We start from the raw sequence: 19,043 nt of genomic DNA on the forward strand, positions 1-19,043 counted from the left end.
GGCACAGTGAGGCTGCAATTCTTTTTTTTTTCGTTTGCGCCCCCCAAAAATTTTGAGCACCAGCCGCCACTGACGCCGCCATAACTTTGAGAGGCGAGTATGGTATTCAGAAAGATTTTGCGGCCGAAGTTACGACGGCGTAGCGTATTAGGGCCGGCGTAAGCCCGCCTAATTCAAATGTTGAAGCTGTGGGCGTGTTTTATGTAAATTAAGTGTGACCCCACGTAAATGACGTTTCTAACGAACGGCGCATGCGCCGTCCGTGAACGTATCCCAGTGCGCATGCTCCAAATCACGTTGCAAATAGTCAATGCTTTTGACGTGAACGTAACCTACGCCCAGCCCCATTCACGGATGACTTACGCAAACGATGTAAAACATGAAAAATTTGACGCGGTTCCGACGTCCATACTTAACATTGGCTGTGCCATGTTTTTGGTGGTTTATCTTTACGCCTGAAAACGCCTTACATAATAGGCGTATCTTTACTGCGACGGGCAAGTGTACGTTCGTGAATAGGCGTATCTTGCTGATTTACATATTCTAGGCGTAAATCATGCCCCTAGCGGCCAGTGTAAATAGGCAGTTAAGATACGACGGCGTAGGAGACTTACGCCGGCCGTATCTTAGCAACATTTAAGTGTATCTCAATTTGAGCATACGCTTAAAGTTGCAACGGCGCGGATTCGGACTTACGACGGCATATCTACTGATACGCCCGTCGTAAGTCTATATGAATCTGGCCCATTGTATTTTATTTTTTGATTTAATAAATATCACAATTTTTAAAAGAAAAAAAAAATAGTTTTCCTCAGTTTAGACCGATAAGCGCATATTGCGCAAAAGTTATAGCGTCTACAAAATAGGGAATAGATTTATGTCATTCTTATTTTTGTATTAATAATGGCGGCGATCTGTGATTTTTATTGTGACCGTGACATTGCGACGGACATATCGGACACTTTTGACAGGTTTTTGGGACCATTCACATTTATACAGCGATTAGTTCTATAAAACTGCAAACTGATTACTGTGTAAATGTGACTGGTAGGGAATGGGTTAACACTAGGGGGCGCTGAAGGGGTTAATATGTTTCCTGGGAGTGATTCTAACTGTAGGGGGAGGGGACTCACAAGGGGAGGAGACCGATGTGTGTTCCTCTGTACTGGGAACTCACATCGGTCTCCTCACCTCTGACAGGAGGTGGATCTGTGTGTTTACACACACAGATCCACACTCCTGCCGTGATCGCCGGAAATCGCGGGTGCCCAGCGGACATTGCGGTCGCCGGGCACGTGCACCGGGTCACGAGTCCTAGATTGCCGGGAAGAAAGGACATCATATGACGTCCACCTGAAGGGAGGGAGGGTTCCTGCCGGCGTCATTTTATAATGGCCCGGTAGGGAAGGGGTTAACATACAATTAAAAGCTGACTTGTGTAGCAATTATATACATAATATAAATATTATTTTATTAGTGTTTTCTTGGCCACTCTATGCCACTCCAAGTCAATAAAACACAATAGTAAATGATTAAAGCGGAGTTCCACACAATTTTTCAACTTTACATTAACAGCATTTTAGCAATCCAATAATTGTTCAATGGAAAACATTTTTTTTTTCATAACGGTTACCTGTGTAGGAGAGTTTTCAGTGGCGTTTCCGGTCTCTGCCACCCGTGGATATGGCTGTCATATCCAGTAACGTGTCCTAATTTCCAGGAGTCAGTGTGGATGGCCGCCACTCGTTCTCGCGATATTGCGAAACTGGAAGTGAGGCGATGACGCCATTTTATCTTCGGTTCCATCACAACGGGGTGGGCACTTCCGACGACGTCACCCGTTCTGATGGCAATGTCGGAAGTTTACGGCGCTATGCGCTGTACATACTGCGCATGTGAACGGGCGGTGCATGCTGTTAGCTCAGCAGCACTGTATCCCGGAACTGTATGCTTGTGGGCTTCATATGCCCACAAGCAAGATGAAAACGACAAGAAACAAATTTTATAACTTCAATTTTTATATGAAACCAGACATCGGGGGATCAATTTAACAAAAGGAGTGAGTGTTTCATTGAAATGTTATAAACGTATGAATTGTTTAAAAAAATTATTCATTGTCGTTGTAACTCTGCTTTAACATAATTATGCGGTCTGGAAATCTCCAAATCTCTGTGTTGTTGAAGCTAAACATAAGATCACACAGGCTACGATTCGTGTGAAGATAGAGGCAGTTCTGCTGGACAGAGTGAGTAAATATCAAAAACTCCGGAGTCATTGAATGTCACCTTATCTACAACCCACCTTTGATTAGTCAGTGCTACTCCCTTTACTGCTATATACTTTGTAGTGATCTGTACCTGTTCTTTTTTCCTCGCTAATTGCAAATAAAACGTTTGAACAAGTAAATAAAAAAACATGCAGTAACACTTTAGGAAGTATTTTTGGTTAATTGCGGAAATAACGTATACAGTTGTTACCAACCATATTATGCAACAAAAAGTGGGGATGGGGATGGGAGTGACTAGAGGAGATGACAGATCATTGTTCCTAGCTAGTAGGAACACACAATCTGTCTCTCTTCAGCTCCCAGAACAGAACAGGGATGTGTATGTTTAGACACACACACACACGTCCCTGTTCTGCCTCTCGTGCCCGCGATCGCACATGGCCGGCGGTCATTGCGACTGCCTGCCACACGCATCGGCTACACCGCAGTACAGCGCGTGCCTGTTATCCCTGCTTAAAGAGCCGACCTACAGCTACGACAGCTTGTGGGAATGTGCCGACCTTCCGCAGTATAATGATGGCGGCTGGTCGGCAAGCGGTTAAACCAAGCCATCTCAATATGTAATATATAAGTAATTCGGTTATACAATATAACCTCTAAAGTTTGGTTTCAGTTAATTTCTAGAAGCTTCTAGCAGCTATTTGTTTACATTAGAGGGCTTGCATCCATCCAAAATTCTGATGCCATAGAAAGTAAGAGTAAAAGAAGTTGTAATTTCAATGCCCCTGTTGTGAATTTTGAAGATTACTGTATTTATCGGGGTATTGCGCGCTCCGGCGTATAGCGCGCACCCCTAATGTTGACCCTAAAATCCTGTAAAAAAAACATTTTATTACATTTTACTACTTACAGTTTTGGTGTCTTGCCCGGCGTCCATCGGCGGCCTCGTCCAGGCCGGCGTCCGTCTGCAGCCTCGGTGGTGTCCTCCCGGCTTTTCCCGCACTGTCTCCGTGTCGAATCCCCGCTTCCCGCGCTTAGTTTGAAGCCTTCGCCGACATATACCGAGCACGGTACACTCGGGTATATTCGGCCACGCTCTGCTTCTCACGCATAAACGTCACAGAGCGTGACTACGAGCGAAGCCAAGCCTGGCCGAATGTACCCGAGTGTACTGCGCTCGGTATATGCCGGCGCAGGCATTCAAACTAAGCGCGGGAAGCGGGTATCGGCGTATATCGCGCACCCACAATTTTGCCCTGATTTTTAGGGCAAGAAAGTGTGCGGCATATGCCGATAAATACGGTAATTATCTATAGCTACAGGGTTAAATGAGGGCTTGCTTAAAATGCTTTGAATTCTTACTAAGAACATATAAATGTTTTAATATCAACAGTCTAGTCACATGATTTCTTTAATCCTACTGATATTTCTTTATAGTGCTAAATGTTATTATACCATACCTGAAAATCTTCGGAACCATTTTGGCTTGTTATCCCAGACGACAAAGAGGTAGTAAGCTGGCACTCCTGTCAGAGTAATTGCAAATCCAATCCCAGTGTTTATAGGGTCTGAATATAATGACATAGCAACCATTAACATGGAGGTGAAGGAAAACATTGCCGGAATAAAAATGGGAACCTGAAATAAAGTAAATAAAAATGTAATTTTGCCAAAAGGTATTGTAGTCAATAGGAAAGGCAAGATTACAGTAGCTATTGTTATTTTTTAAGGGTGCAATAGTCTTTAAATGGCCATTATCATTTTTTCTTAGGCCGGATTTACATGTGCAGCCGTGGTTTGGTTCAGGTGTGATTCAGATGCAGATTTTTGCCTGAATTTTCACCTGAACCGGACCAAAAAATGCACAGGGCCCTTTTGGAAACTGCCCCATACATGTGTGAAGCGGGCCACATTCACATGTCTGGTGGATTGGATGCGGCTAAAACTGCATCCAATTTGCACAAATGTGAACTTGGCCTTATGGATAGTGATTCCTTGTGGATGTGTGTACATATACTGACCCCTGGTGGAAGTAGAGGAGATTGGTTTGATCAGACCACCTAAGGAGAGATAGAGACCTGGATGGATATTATGTAACATGCGTTTATTGCTGTTCTATATCTAGACAGCAAATCCTTGTGGTGAGTGTATATTTTTACTGTACGGTGAAGGATTATCAGGGTAGGTGTTTGTTTTTATGGTGAAGTTGCAAGCAGAACAATTGTATTATATATTGCGTCACTGGAAACTGAGGAGATATGTTCACATATTACATTATGACACTTTAGTAGAAAGAGTGACTTTATACATATGGACATTATTTACATTTCATTTTGTACATATTGTGCGCTGTAATCACTTTTTTATTTTTTAAACATTTTAATGCAGCAGGGTTTTGTAGAACCTTCCTGCACAAAGACAAACACCCTATCTGCTCATCTGAGCCATTTAGGTATAACTGATTTATTTTTTACATTTTGGACAGAGTGGAGAGGGGTTAGAACACCTGTCAGTTTTTATTTCTGTCCGTGCCCCATTAGGGAGATTTGCCCTCTTGATTTATCCTGATTATCATTATCAATAAAAGTGAAGGTAAAAGAAAATCCCAAATTCTGGGTTGTCCCTAGAGTAATAGAGGGGGGATGGATCACTGAGAATCAGTCAGCTGAGATATTAAAGGCCTGTGGACAATTGAGACTATTTAGTGAAGTAAAATGTAGAGGTCTACATTTTACTTCACTAAATAGTCTCAATTGTCCACAGGCCTTTTATATCTCAGCTGACTGATTCTCAGTAGTCCATTCCCCCTCTATTACTCTGGGGATAGAGGTTTTATCCCACCTAAAGCTCTACAAAGCCTCCAGGCTCCAGGGCCTACACCAGAGCCTATTATTATTATTTGAGAAAGCATGTTTCCTCCATAACTATCACAAATCTTGGAGCCCCTTACCATGTGTTGGTAAGAAACCTAGATAACACATACTGTATACACTGTCCCCAACACTGCCAGCCATTATCTTGTAAATTGTATATATATATATATATATATACACACACACACACATACACATACACACACACAGGAAGTCTTGGCTTCAACCCGGAAACACAGTGCGGTATGCTGTATGTTTCCTTAGCTACATACAGTTTATATCACACATCCAGTGGCCTCATGTGTTAGGGAGGGACTGGTCAAAATTAACTATGTCAAGTATTTCAAAAGCTGGAGTTCAGCTTTAAAAAGACTTTGAAATAACAATGTTGTCACACAACATTGCATGTGATGTTAGGATAATAGATACAGTAGATAGATATCTACATAGATAGATAGATAATCTGAGACTTACAGTATATACTTATATAAGAACACAACACAGGTTCTTAAGAAGCAAAACAGTATAGTTAATAAGCATGGATATCCCGTAAAATAATGTACAGCAAAAAACGGGGTTTGAAGGTAAAACTCTATAATATAATTCAAAATATTTCTAGCATAAATAATCATGGTTTCTAGTAAACCAACTTGCCATGCTTTGAAATATTAGCTTAGGGTATCATCATTCAAACACAGGTTTTGAACCACTGACGTCCTGTGACTAAAGCTTGGATGAGAATATGCTAATACAGAAGTTTCAACCATCTTGTGCTAGAACATTTATGGCCCGCAAAGGCTGTAAATCATTAAAAAAATAAAATATTCATAAATGTGAGCCATTTCTTTCTACTTACAAAGAGCAGATACATAAAGTTTCTCTGTCTAAATCAGAGTTGTGTAAGAAACAAAATAAAATGCATGCCAAAACTCAAGCCAAAACATTTCAAGCCATTTCATAGAAGTTGTTGTCCACTACAGTTGCGTACACATATAATTTGGTGATACACAATCTCCTTCAATCTCCTGTGACACTGAGAGGTTCAGCATAGCGTATAAAGATTAATGTCAGACAGAGACAGAGGTGAGTCTACCTTGAAAGGGCGATGCATCTCAGGTCGTTTGTATCGCAGATAAATGAGCCCAACAACAGCCAGGCCAAGAAAAAAGCTTCGAGCAAAGCTCAGGAAATTCAAAAGACTGTAGATATCCCCAGTGAAAAGCAATACCATTGTTAAAGGATGCTGCAAAATAGAAGTTTTTTTTATATTATGGAATCAGTCTTTAAATGCATCGAATACAACAGTTACAGGAACATCTATTAAAAAGTGTGTTAGGTGAAAATACTGTACACACAATATATATATATATATATATATATATATATATATATATATATATATATATATATATATATATATAATGTGTGTACAGTATTTTTATATATATAGAGATATATAGATATATATATCGATATAGATATCGGTATCTATCTATAGATAATATATATATATATATATATATATATATATATATATATATATATATATATATATATATATATATATATATATATACATAGATAGATAGATAGATAGATAGATAGATAGATAGATAAGTATTATAGTATAGTAATATAATATATATATATATATATATATATATATATATATATATATATATATATATACACAGTAGATATAGATATATACCTATATATATATATCTATATATATATATATATATATATATATATATATATATATATATAGATAATAAGTATTATTATTATTGTTATTATACAGGATTTATATAGCACCAACAATTTACACAACGCTTTACAATATAAAAGGGTGACAATGCAGTTATAATACAATACAAGAGGATTAAGAGGGCCATGCTTAGAAGACCTTACAATCTAATAGGGTGGGGCAGGTGGTACAAAAGATTGTAACTGTGGGGAATGAGCTGATGGAAGTGGTAAAAGATTAGTTGGAGACGTGATAGGCTTCCCTGAAGAGATTAGTTTTTAGGGATCGCCTGAAGGTAGCAAGAGTAGGGGAGAGTTGGACAGGTTGAGGTAGCGAGTTCCAGAGGATGGGAGAGGCTCTGGAGAAATCATGGAGACGAGCATGGGAGGAGGAGACGAGAGAGCTTGAGAGTAGGAGGTCTTGGGAAGAGCGGAGAGGACGGCTTGGGTGATGTTTGGAGACAAGATTGCTGATTTAGCTTGGGGCAGAGTTGTGGATAGATAGATAGATAGATAGATAGATAGATAGATAGATAGATAGATAGATAGATAGATAGATAGATAGATAGATAGATAGATAGATAGATAGATAGATATTTTTGTTTTCTTCATAAAAGTTTGTTAAAGCTGAACTCCATACAGAATAAAATTACCATTAAGTAGTGCACCTCATAAAAAAATATTCTTAATTGCATCTATATTTATTCCTCAACAGCAAAAAAGTAAAATTTCTGACAGGCGCTCGCGCCATTTCTAGTTGTATGAATCAGTTTTCGCTTCCTGTTTTTTTTCCAGCATGGTAACCAGCTTCTTCACCTCCCTCTTTGCAGTTCTATGGAGCAGTAATGTTTTCAGGTAGAGACAATGAGCAGAATCTCATCAGCACCTGTTCTTCAAATATATGCCCCATCTATTGCAAATTTTCTCACCCACTTTAGTGTCAGTGTACCCCTCCTTCTAACTTCTGCAGCTGAAAAGTCATCATTGGGGCTAAGAGGAAATCAAACAACCCTGGGACAAAGTAATGAAAAAAGTGAAAAAAAGAGACCTTTATCAGAAGGAGAAAAATATATGGCATTTTTATCTGTTGTCCAGAGAACAGTTTTACAGGTATATCCTTTATTTCTTTTTATACACACACTTTGTTTTACAAATAAAATGTATGAAAATTATTTTCTAATGAGTTTTCTAAGCATATCAGAAGTTTTTTTGCCTTCGGACATCTAACTGAAACTTTTTATGGAGCAATTTGAACACAGTAAGAGAGAACAAGGTTGCAGGAATTTTTTTTGTCACTACGAATCATTTTCTTGAGTAAATATTCGCTTTTTTCAGTAATGATTGCCAACGAAAATTAAAAATAAGATGTGTTTTTAAAGCAGCTATTCTTTACATTATGTTGTAAATCAACTGATTGTAAAATCGAACTGTAGTCTTCCTCTCAAAGCAAATTCATATTGTGTCACGTGTATGCTGTTCAAAATGCAAAATGCACATGGCACATGGCTTCATAAGAGAGGTTCATTTCAAAGTCCTATATTTATACTGAAAATGCTTAAATAACATTGCACAGCTTATAAAGTGTCTTAATTTATGTAACAAAATACAAACAAAATACATAAGCGAAGAATGGATTTCAATATTGATTTGAGAGAATTCATGTGTGTCTGCTCTATATTATGTTTGCTGACTTACAATGACTAAGGAAGGACCTCCCCTTCTTGAGATTGAGGTCCTTCCAAAGTATGACAGCTTCAGATTGAGCTCATAATCTCTTCCCTAGATGGGTGGCTCTGATCTTTGGTGCTTGTTCTGTCTCAAGGACATTCAGCTAAACCTCCTTATCCCATAAACTTCAGATACCACATTTCTTTGATCTCAGTTTATTAGAACAAGCTAGGTGAAACTACAAAAATAACAGAAATAGACCTCAAAAAGTACATTATTGCATACAATACAGCATACATAGCAGAACACGATATACAGTACAAGATGATATAGTAAAAACGTACATTTTAAGTTCTCTAAGGGGTGATGGCGATAGATTGAGCAAGACATGTCCTGCTCCCTGCAGTGTCTTCTCAAAGCATGGTGGCTGTTTTTCACTTCCTGTGAAGATTCTACCCATAATTCCCTGCTTACTAACAACTTCCTAACTAAACACAGTGAATTAAATAACAGAACTGAAGCAGTACCAAAAAATGGAGCCTGCACTCCACATATGATTGTCTTATGTAAATTACAAACTTTACATTTATTATTTTCACAAGACAGATACAGATAATCAGAATATAAGTCTGATCGACAGAACAGTGCTTCTCTCACTTCTAAAAGCCGAGGAACACTGAGGATTGGACTTTCCCTATGCTGGGTATGTGCTGCCTCTTGACATTCCTGCTTGTGAGTGCAATACCTTGAGTTCTGTTTTTCTTAATAAATTGTATTTTAGGTACTACACCATCAGGACCTTGTGTGCTGCTTTCTGTGTGTTTTCTTGATTGATTGATTACATAAAGTACATAAATGCATTTCTTGCTCTTCATAGCTACCTAGTTCAACTTTAAAAAAAAACATATATTTCTTAGAGAACCGACCCTAAGGACTTTGATCTAGTTACTCAATGAGGACTCCCAGATGTAATGCCGCATACACACGACCGTTATTCATGTCATGGAAAAAAAATAAGTTTTTCTCAACGTGATTCCTCTCAAGCCTGCCTTGCATCCACACGATCGTGAAAAAAAATGCTTGAGCAAAGCGCGGTGACGTACAACATGTACGACAACACGTATGACGGCACTATAAAGGGGAAGTTCCATTCGAATGGTGCCACCCTTTGGGCTGCTTTTGCTGATTTTGTGTTACCGCGTGTTAGTAAAAGTTTGGTGAGAGAAGATTTGCGCGTTTCAGTCTTCGTGTTTTTCAGTCTGTTACAGCGTGACGAATGTGCTATCTTCATTATGAATGCTATTTTTACCAGAACAAACGCTCCCGTCTAGGGTTGTCCCGATACCACTTTTTTGAGACCGAGTACAAGTACCGATACTTTTTTTCAAATACTCGCCGATACCGAATACCGATACTTTTTTTTAATGTCATGTGACAGTGGCGGTATTTTTTTTTCTTTTTACACAATTTTTATATTTTACTATTTTTTTTTACAGTGATTTTTTTTTTAGAGGAGGGGGGGGGGGGGGTAGTGGATTGTCAGTGTGTTTTTTTTTATTATTATTATTATTATTTACATTTTATTTTTTTAATTATTTATTGCAATTTTTTTTCTTTTTATCAGCCCTGTTGGGGGGGCTTTGGTGAGATATCAGGGGTCTTAACAGACCTCTGACATCTCCCCTTTAAGACAGAGAAAGGGACTAAGGACACAGATTCCCCAGTCCATTTCTCTGCAGCCTCAGCTAAAATAAATGGAGAGAAGCTCCTCTCCATTCAAAAACTGAAGCATCGTAAACACAGGTTACGATGCTCAGTTATGTGAATGGACAGTCAGTGAACACTGACTCTGTCCAATCGGAAAAGGTAGGAGCCGGGTTTAGCAGCTCCTACCTCCGCTCTCCATCCTGACAAATTGAGGGGGGAGAGCGGCACGAAGGGGGGAGAAGACGACACGGGGGGAGAGCGGCACGGAGGGGGAGAAGACATCACAGGGGGACAAGACATCACGGGGGGACAAGACATCACGGGGGGACAAGACATCACGGGGGGACAAGACATCACAGGGGGACAAGACATCACGGGGGGACAAGACGGCATGGGGGGAGAGTGGCACGGAGGGGGACAAGACAGCACGGGGGACAAGACAGCACGGGGAGAGCGGCACGGATGGGGAGAAGACAGCACGGGGGGAGAAGACAGCACGGAGAAGACTTGTAACTCCCCCCACCACCCGATACCTGACTGCCCAGGTATCGGGTGAACCATCGGAGCATTTCCCCCGAGTACAAGTACTCAGAAAATGCTCGGTATCAGTACCAATACCGATACTAGTATCGGTATTGGGACATCCCTACTCCCGTCTTATAACTTGCTTCTGAGCATACAAATTTTTTCCCCCTTGTTAAAGTGTAGATACAACCTTTTTCACGACGTGAAATAGAACTACGTGAAAAATGACCAGAAAAAATAGAGCATGTTCTAAATTTTCAATGGTCATTTTTCTCGTCAAGAAAAATGCTTTGGAGCCTACACACAGCCGTTTTTCATGACCAATTAAAAAAATAGAATTTTTCTCGTCATGAAAAACGGTTGTGTGTACGCGGCATGAGACTGGCCTATGTGTGGCCAATTTACATTTCTTAGTTTTTTTCCAATACTGGCACTTAACTCAAAGTGTGTGTGTGTGTGTTTTTTTCAATGATCATCATTATATGATCTGTAACCATTAAAAACACCATAACACTCAAAGGGAAGTTGATAATGCTGTAATAAAATAAGTCACTGATGAAGCAGCCAGTGTGTAACATATGAAAGCTTAGGACAATTTAAAAATATTGTTGTGAAATGTTGATCGACACATTGCTGTTTTTAGATATACATTACATTTCATTTAGCTGAAAGATTGATGTGCATTCACATCAATTTGTTGTAACTAGCAGCTAGCAACAGGATATGGTTAACGCTCCAGCTGGTGTAGCTTTCATTAGCTATGCCTCATGCTCTGATGGATCTGGGGAGGGGTAATAGTATTATTTTGCACTCTGTGATGCTTCAGTGGGCTCCAAAAACTGCTGTACCTGTTTTTTAATTAAGAGTAAAATCTTTGAATTCAAATGCTACTGTAAAAAATATTAATATCTCATGCTGTAAAACAAAATAAGGATAACATATTTTTTCTACTTGGCTGAATAACATTTTTTATAGAGGATATAGAATTACACTGAGGTGAGCATCACTTCCAACTAATCTTTAATCACTTCAGCCCCAGAAAAATGTACCCCCTTCCTGACCAGAGTATTTTTTGCGATTTGGCATTGCATCGCTTTAGCTGATAATTGCGCAGTCGTGCGACATTTTGCCCAAACAAAATTGACGGCCTTTTGTTTCTATTTTGTATACTTGGTGCTTTCTTTTGGGGTGACAAATCTGGTTATGTACATATGTAGAGCCCTGCTCCCATTGAGTGGGCGCTATGTGTTAAATTATAGTTGTCTGAGCAGTAGTTTGGCTCAGAATAATTACTCTAAATTGTTGGCTCTGTTCAGTTCAGCTGGGTTGCGCAGGTTTCCCCCTGATGGTGGGTGTCGCTGTCACCGCAGGTCACGGTTGGAAAGGCAACAGGCTGGACGTATTGGGTATCTCTCTCTCAGAAGAGGCTCAGGGGAGTGGTCAACCCGCTGTGCATTCTGGGGAGGGGTACTTAAAGGGACAGACGCCGTTTAGCGGGGTTTGTCTTACGATCCCAACCTGAGGGCCTAGCAACTAAGAGTAGGACCAGGAGTTTCTGGGGCCTGCTGATCTAGGAATGGTCGTTTGCTACCTTGTCTGTGGAAGAAAGCTGAACAAGTGGGATTTAATTGATGGACGTACCCTGGCGAATTTACCTCACTGTGCTGCCGATCCGGCTGAAAGATTCTTGGCACCGTGAGTCGTGTAACTTTTGTTGGAACTATATCGAGTGTGCAGACGGTTGCATGATCTTGTGGCAGAAGATCGTGGCACGGCCTGATGACACTCATCAAGTCTGTGGCAGAGACTTTGTCAAGCTACGCATCAGCTGCTAGGCCAGTGAGAGTAGGCCTATCTGGTGGTTGCTACAATCCAGTATGGAGCCGAGTTAATCCTCTGGATCTAAGTGATACCCGTGATCCGCAAAGTGAAAGTGCCTGAGTCTTTCCCTGTCCCTCTACCCCTCTGTTGGAGATCTTTGTTAATAAAACAACAATTTAAAAGAACAATTTAACTTGACAGATAGTAACTGTTTAAAACACTTGTTTTGTCAAATTTACATGCTGTGTTTAGGAGCGTTTTGCTATGTTTGCATTTAAAAAGCATTAAAAAAATAGCCAAATAGGCAAAATTGAAAAACGCCTGTAAATGAAACGTGGCTAAATGCGAGTTGCCACATTTAGTTACGTTGAGCCGCATTTGGCACTTGAAATGCAGGTAAACTTAACTTCTGAACTTATTTTTGGTGTTCCAAAAATTCCTCTAAACTCAACTGCCTAGAAACTAACAGATAGGAGAGACTGCCGCTCCAGGTGAGCACACCTACGGCAATCAATGTCCACTCAAGAACCAACGGGTGCTGGCAATGCACGGAGCATGCAAGGAGAGAGAACGTATATGGACAGCCGCACTCCAATAAGTCTAAAAAAGACCTAAATACTTTTATTAGTTATGTCACTCACATGTGTTTCTTTCACTTCATAATGCACTGATGTTTGTTTTGTCATATGCTCTGTCCACCAACATGTGTTTGTGATTCCCGCAATTTTTCGGGAACCAATCACATGTTGGGTGGGACCAAAAAGGACCTTAGAGCACCGTATATATATATTTGAATTGTTTTCCTTTCCGTTTATAGCTATGACTAAGCATTGAAGTTCAATGTGAAACGCGTCAGCTGTTTATTTCCCACTGTATGCTGTTTTTTTGTAGTGCATTTCTTTTTACCCAATAAAGGGCACGTCTTTTTTAGACTTATTGGAGTGCGGCTGTCCATATACGTTCTCTCTCCTTGCATGCCTAGAAACTAAGGTGACCAGATTTTTAAAATGAAATCCGGGGACATATATATATTTTTTTACTAGTAATGGCAGCAATCAGCAACTCTCTGCCAGTCGCCGCTGCCCACTTTACAGCTTCTCAAGTCTTATGCCGCGTACACACGTTCATTTTTCGGCTTGTAAAAAAACAAAGTTTTTCAGCCTCTAGAAAAAACAATGTTTTTTCCAACTTCATCGACGTTGCCCACACACGATCGTTAAAAAAAAAATGCTCTAGCAAAGCGCAGTGACGTACAACGGCACTATAAAGGGGAAGTTCCATTCGGATGACGCCACCCTTTGGGCTGCTTTAGCTGATTTTGTGTTAGTAAAAGACGATTCCTCGCTCTTCTGTCTGTTACAGCGTGATGAATGTGCTTACTCCATTACGAACGGTAGTTTTACCAGAAGGAGTGCTCCCGTCTCATAACTTGCTTTTGAGCATGCGCGGGTTTTTAACGTAGTTTTAGCCCACACACAATCATTTTTTACAACCCGAAAAATGCAGCATATTTGAATTTTACATACACGATCGTTTTAAATGAAATTTTTTAAAAACATTGTTTTTTTTCATGCCGAAAAATTATCGTGTGTACGCGGCATGACTCTCCGGGCCTCGGCTACTACTGGGTGGGGAGCAACGGAAGATCACTCTGCCAGGAAAGGCAAGAAGATAAGCAGGCAGGTGGCTGAGCCAAGGAAGAAGAATATGCGATTGGAGCTGAATGGGAATGCATCCGAAACTGAAGAAATATTGCCTCTGCTCCAACCAGCACATGATCATCAGAAAGGGGCAAAGATAATGTAAAAAATACACCCCCTAAGCTGGTAGGAGCAGGGGTGTGTAATTCAGAATTGTTTTTTTTTAATTCTTCACTCACTTTCTTTGAAATTGTCCCAGCCCCTGTTCAAATCCAATCCGGGGGCAAAACCGGGGACAGACTTTGTCCGGTCTGGTCACCCTAGTTTTAGATGTTCAGCGACTTAGCGGGACTGCGATATTGCGGTGGACAAATCGGACACTAATGACACTTTGTGGGAACCAGTGACACTGAGGCCTGGTACACACGATAGGATTGATCCGCGGATACATCCTCTGAGGATTTTGATCCGATGGAGTGTACACACCATCGGATCAAAATCCGCGCCAAATTCCCATCGCGGTGACGTGTCGCGCTGTCGCCGCGATGATGACGCGGCGACGTGCGCGACGCTGTCATATATGGATATCCACGCATGCGTCTAATCATTACGACGCATGCGAGGGATGGGTTCGGACGGATCGATCCGGTGAGTCTGTACAGACCACTGGATCGGTCCGCTGGAGCCGATTCCAGCAGATAGATTTGTTAGCATGTCTACAAATTTTTATCTGCTGGAAATCGGAAATATCCGCGGATAAATATCCGCTGGAACGTACACACCAGGGGATCTATCTGCTGAAACCGATCCGCTGAGATTTTTCAGCGGATGGATCCTCTCGTGTGTATGGGGCCTAATACAGTGATCAGTGCTAAAAATATGCACTGTCACTGTACTAATGACACTGGCTTGGAAGGGGATAACATCTAGGGCAATCAAAGGGTTAAAGGTGTGCCTAACAAGTGTTTTTTCACTGTGGGGAGGTGCTTTTACTAAGGGAAGGCATAGATTCCTGTACCTGCTTTGCAGGAACACAAGATCAATGTCTTCCATTTTGACAGAATGGCAATCTGCCTTGTTTACATAGGCAGTTCTGTCTTTGAACATAACGATCAGCGGGTACCGGTGGACATCGAGTGCGTCTGAGCCGCTGATTGGCTCCCATACCCAGAAATGCAGGATTACGTATATACTGTACGTGATCCTGCGCAGTGCGGCTGTCCTGTAGTAGTAAATCTGCTATCAGGCAATCAGCAACTGGTTAACATCATCAGCATTATGATAACTCACAGGCAGCAGGCACTCTATCACGGCTCTGTCACAGTGTGTCACCAAAGTTACCAAAATCAGCACCCAGCAGACATGTTATGTGACACACTGTAACAGAACCAGCCAGAGCCATGATAGAGAGCCTGCTGCCTGTGAGTGGTGATACCATCTATGATGCCAGAGAGACAGACACAGTGCATTGTAGTCTATTCACAGACACCTCAAAAGCACTCCTGTGTTGAAGCCTTCAAGGTGCTGGCAGCCCCACAATCGGATCCGCTTCCCCTCTGTTCCTGCTGCTGGCCACCGTCAGCTGAGCCCAGCTGCCGCTCTCTGCCCGTCACTGCCGCCGCCCAATGCCCGTCTCACAGCCTCTCAAGTTTCACTCTCCGGGCCCCGGCTACTACTGGGTGGGGAGCAGAGAAAGGCAAGGAGATAAAACAGGCAGGCGACTGGCCGGGACTTGAGCCAAGGCAGAAGAACATGCGAGCGGAGCTGAATGGGAATGCGCCTGAAACTGAAGAAATGGTCCCTCCGCTCCAACCAGCACATGATCATCAGAAAGGGGCACAGATAATGGAAAAAATACACCCCCCTAAGCTAGTAGGTGCGGTGGAGCAGGGGGGTGTAATTCTGAATATTTATTTTTTATTCTGCCCTGACTGGGCCAGATTCAGATAGGAGATACGACGGCGTATCTCCTGATACACCGTTGTATCTCTAAGGCCAGCCGGTCGTATCTATTCGACTGATTCATAGAATCAGTTACGCATTGATATGCCTAAGATCCGACAGGACTAAGTGACTTACACCATCGGATCTTAGGCTGCAATTCCAGGCCGGCCGCTAGATGTCGCTTCCATATCTTTTACGCGTCGAATATGCAAATGAGCATTTACGCCGATTCAGAAACGAACGACCGCCCGGCGCTTTTTTTTTACGTCGTTTGCGTTCGGCTTTTTCCGGTGGAAAGTTACCCCTGCTATAGCTTCTATTCAGGCAGATGTAACCCTAAAACCTAACCTTTCTTGGTTCTAAAGTAGTAGAGATGAGAAGCTCTGAACTGTAGATATAAAATCTTTCAAGACACTACCATAACAGTGAATAATGGTGAAAAATGTATGTCTTTACTTAAGGTTAACAAAGGGATGTAACTGTTTTCTCAATACAATGCTTAAACTGTATTTATGCTAGACAAACCATGTTCATTTTCTAAACCAGACTCTTGTTTATAGATTCGCAATCCATACTCTTGACCTTATTTTCTGCTTCACAGTTGTTGGATCAAGGCAGTGAGTTTTCTTTTATATATATATATGTCTATAGTGACAGCAGGCAGGTAAAATCGCCTGATTGCGTCCAGGATGGAAAATATATACAGTATGTCCCAAATTCAGGCTTTATGCCAATTTATACCACTAGGGGAAGTGCTGAGAGTCCTGCAGGGAACAGTTAAAGGGGTTGTAAAGGAAAAAAATGTTTTTCATAATAAGCATCCTTTACCTGCAGACATTCCTCTTTTCACATCCGCATTGTTCGTTTTTGCTCAGAAGTTGCTCTATTTCTTCTCTGTTCTGTTCACTTCCTGCTTGTCTGATTGTTACTCACCACCGTGAAGGGAGGCTTTACTGCGGTGGTCAGTATTGTGCTCACCCCCTCCTGGGAACTACATCTGTGCGGTAGGATGCTCTCTACATGTTAGAGACCTCAAGGAGGTGTGAATTACTGGGCGTGCCGCAATTCATACTGGGAAATGTAGTTCTTACATGAAAGAGAGACGCAAACCAGGAAGTGAATGAGATAACAGAAACTAGAACGCCAGAGGTGATATAGATGAAGGAATTTAATAGGTATTTACTTGTTTTTTTAACAGAATCATTACACTATATTGTCTTTCTACCTTGCAGACATTAATTTTAGGCAAAAAAATGTTTTCCATTACAACTCCTTTAATGAGCCCAGCTGAAATAAGTGGGCTCTCATTAAGACCTCTACAAAAACTCCCAGTATGCTTAGGAAGATGCTCCATCCTGGAACCAGTTCCGTGTAGACTGGGGAGTGTGGCATCTGTCCTGTGCGGTGAGACAACGCCTGTGTGGCAAACTTCTAAAACAGGGAGATAATGTAGGGGCTGCATCTAGTTAAATTAAATAGTTAAGTTAAATAGGGAAACTACGTGTGTAGTAAGCGGTCAAGCTGACCAGGATTTCTTTTCATGTTTCTTTTTGTTTTGCGGTTATATTTTTCACTGTATATATATTTTTTTTTCACCTACAAATCTGTCTGCTGTGCCTGATTTTGTGCGGTGAACCCATCCAGGGGATCACACACACCCACTGCCGAGCTAACGAGAGAGAGGAGATATTACCAAAAGTATTGGGACACTTGCCTTTACACGGACATTAACTTTAATGGCACCCTAGTCTTAGTCCATAGGTTTCAATATTGAGTTGGCCCACCCTTTGCAGCTATAACAGCTTCAACTCTTCTGGGAAGGCTGTCCACAAGGTTTAGGAGTGTGTCTATGGGAATGTTTGACCATTCTTCCAGAAGCGCATTTGTGAGGTCAGGCACTGATGTGGACGAGAAGGCCTGTCTCTGCTCTAATTCATCTCAAATGTGTTCTATTGGGTTGGGGTCAGGACTCTGTGCAGGCCAGTCAAGTTTCTCCACCCCAAACTTGTCTCTATGAACCTAGCTTTAGTAAATAAAATAAAATAATATGGGGGTATTGGCGCTGCCTCTATCGTTGGTGATGACGCCTCTATATGTAAGAGGTTTTCGGTGAGCGTTGGTTATTGGAAAGATCCCTACATCCAGTATTTCATCAGGCAGACCAAAGAGCGCAAGGTGCCCGAGATCAACAGAGCTGACCGGTGAGTGGTGGAATAGGATGTTGGACACCTATGAGATCTGACCTTATACGCTGAATACCCCTGTAGGGGTGACAGGAGTTGGTGAGTGGAGACCCTTGTGGGGGAGCACCTGTAGTCACTTTAGGACCTTTTGCCATGTTAGAGCACTCCTCACTGCGGGATCACCCACAGGTTTGTTTTTTACACCTTTGGAGGTTCAATACTGGACTATTGCTAACATTGGTCTAAAGATGATGTTTGGCCCCGATCGAATGACCGTGTGGTTTTGGCTCTGTGAGTTCGATCGTAAGCCTCTTGTTATAGCCCATTGATGGGATTTATAGGGCTAAATTGACTAGGAATGCTAGCATGGGTCTAAAGATGGGGTTAACATCTTTCCCTAATACAGAGAATATTAATGAATAAGTAATGTTAATACATTTTATTTATTTTATTTATATGAATGGATTCATATCCATTTTAAATAATAACTTTTAAGATAGGGAGTACTATTCATTTTATAAAGTATATATATTTATTTTATAATGTATATTTTATATATTTTACATTTATATTTGTATCTATGCATATGTATATGGAGACTGTCCCCTTGACGGGATTTCGTTCCATTATATGCACAAGATTTAAATGTTTATATATATTGTTTTATATTTTTGTTGCTTTGTCTTTTTCTTAATGAATTAATAGT

The 19,043-nt window shown here is 41.1% G+C and overlaps 1 protein-coding gene across 1 annotated transcript in view; it reads right to left on the reverse strand.

The window, feature by feature from the left end:
- SLC7A11 (solute carrier family 7 member 11) overlaps positions 1-19,043 on the reverse strand; it is a 361,100-nt gene that overhangs the window by 60,934 nt on the left and 281,123 nt on the right. Inside the window, 2 exon segments of the mRNA XM_040330993.1 lie at positions 3,688-3,865; positions 6,194-6,343. Coding sequence (XP_040186927.1) covers positions 3,688-3,865; positions 6,194-6,343 — 328 coding nt within the window.

This window comes from Rana temporaria, chromosome 1 (genome assembly GCF_905171775.1).
Source record: "Rana temporaria chromosome 1, aRanTem1.1, whole genome shotgun sequence".
NCBI lineage: Eukaryota > Metazoa > Chordata > Amphibia > Anura > Ranidae > Rana > Rana temporaria.